The sequence below is a fragment of the Salvia splendens genome, chromosome 7, assembly GCF_004379255.2.
Source record: "Salvia splendens isolate huo1 chromosome 7, SspV2, whole genome shotgun sequence".
Classification (NCBI taxonomy): Eukaryota; Viridiplantae; Streptophyta; class Magnoliopsida; order Lamiales; family Lamiaceae; genus Salvia; species Salvia splendens.
In genome coordinates this window covers 16,296,485-16,298,456 of record NC_056038.1, presented here as the reverse complement: position 1 = coordinate 16,298,456, position 1,972 = coordinate 16,296,485, and the positions used below count along the sequence as shown (strand labels likewise).

Here is a 1,972-nt window from a genome sequence, read left to right as displayed (position 1 = left end):
GTTTGCGCTGCTGATCACGATGGGGCTTAGCTCCTTCTTCCAATCTGATATGGTGCATGCATAAATCTGGGCTGATGCCCACCAGATCTGTCAGCTTCCACCCGATGGCCTTCTGATTCTGCCTCAGCACTTCCAGCAATTTGTCTTCCTGCCCCTGGGTCAACTGACTGTTGATAATAACGGGCTTCATTTCGTCTTCCCCCAGATAGGCGTACTTCAAATGTGCTTGAAGGGGGCTTCAATTCCTTCGCGGGTGTTGGCGTTTCAGTAGGCAGAGGATTCTCTTTTGTTTCTCTTCTCAATGGCTTGCCTTGATCAGGCAGCTTCTCGAGGCTAGACACTTGAGCCTTCCCGCTTGACCCAGCTGGTCGCGGCCGCTCGCAAAAATCCATCACCGCTTTCGCGATGGCTTGATCATCCATTTCACCGACGTTCATGGCTTCATACCATTCGGCGACTTCTCTCTCAACTTCCTTGTTCGCGGCGGAGTCTGTGAACTGTCTTTGTTAGAACTCCTCTTCCAAATACTCCTGCCCCAGCGGCTCGGTCACATCCACTGAATACACATTTTCATTGTCTGCCGGCCTCTTCATTGCTTCGCCGATGTTGAACGTAAATTGTTCTCCGTTGAAGTCCAAACTGATCGTCCTATTACGGACGTCGATTATAGTGTTGGCCATCGACGGGAATGGTCTTCCCAACAGAACTCCGCTGGACTCCTTCTCTGCTGGCTCTGTCATCTTGATGACGAAGAAGTCGGCTGGGTACAGAAAATTGTTCACCTTCATGATTACATCTTCCAGAATTCCCCTCGGGTGAATGCAAGATCTGTCGGCTAGCTGTATCATGATGTCGGTGTCGACCAGCTTAGCCTCTCCCAGCTTCTTATAAATAGCATACGGCAGAACGTTGATAGATGCCCCGAGATCGCACATGGCGTGCTCCACTTGAATATCCCCAATTGAAATCGGGAGTGTGAACATCCCTGCGTCGGTCTTCTTTGAGGGGAGGTTGCTCCACAGGATTACTGCAGAGACATTCTCTTCTGTGATCATTCTCTCGTCTTCATTGACCTTCCCCGCCAGGTAGTCCTTGATAAACTTGCTAATCGGGGGCATCTTCAACGCCGTCAGGAGTGGCACCTTGACTTCCACGTCTTTGAACATACTGGTCACGTCGATTGTGGCGTCTTTCTTCCTGGTCACCATTCCGCTGTATGGGTACGGCTTGACCTTTTCAACTTCTTCTCCTTGTCTCTCTCCTGAGGTCTCGCCGCCCACTTTCGCTTTCCCATTATCTCTTCCTTTGGCTTGATCCGCTCCACTGGACTCTCCTTCTTCTTGGTGGCTCTGTCCAGTCGTAGACTCTGGGGACACTGCAGGTGGGCTGGGGCTCTGGTATACCTTCCCTGACCTCAGGGAGACTTCACTTATGTTCTCACGCCCAGGCTGCTGCACAGTAGCGGGGATTTTCCCTTCGTTCCCTCTCAGCTCTCCCAGTGACATGGCAACTTGAGATAACTACTTCGTAAGCATGTCCAGCGCTGCCCTTTACTCCTTCTGAGCCTCCTGAATTTCTCGCATCGCATCATTAGGCTGGTGTGGAACCATCATTTCTCCTGGGCCTTCATTGGGATGTCGGTTATATCTTTGATTTGAGGGCCCCCCACCATGGTTTGGCTGAGCGTAGTCGGACGGCCCATAGTGCTCTAGCTGGTACTGTGGTTGGTTATGTTGTTGGTTGCCTCTTTGATGCGGTGGGACATAGCTAACCACATGGTTGTTCGGTTGTCTTCCCCGGTTTCTTGACTGGGGGCCTTGATGTCTGTAGCCCCAGTTTCCCTCCCGCTGTCTACTTGACCAGTTAAGCTGTCCTCCACTAGACCAGTTCCCTTGATGACCGCGTGACCAATTGCCTTGTGGTCCACCTGACATCCTGTTCCCTCCGTTGTTTGGTCTCTCTTGGTTCCGAG

The 1,972-nt window shown here is 51.7% G+C and overlaps 1 protein-coding gene across 1 annotated transcript; it reads right to left on the bottom strand.

Moving 5' to 3' along the window:
- Positions 1–506: 506 nt before the first annotated feature.
- LOC121810490 lies at positions 507–1,505 on the bottom strand. The gene has a single exon (XM_042211252.1). It carries the CDS (start codon positions 1,503–1,505, stop codon positions 507–509), a length of 999 nt encoding a protein of 332 aa, XP_042067186.1.
- Positions 1,506–1,972: the final 467 nt, after the last annotated feature.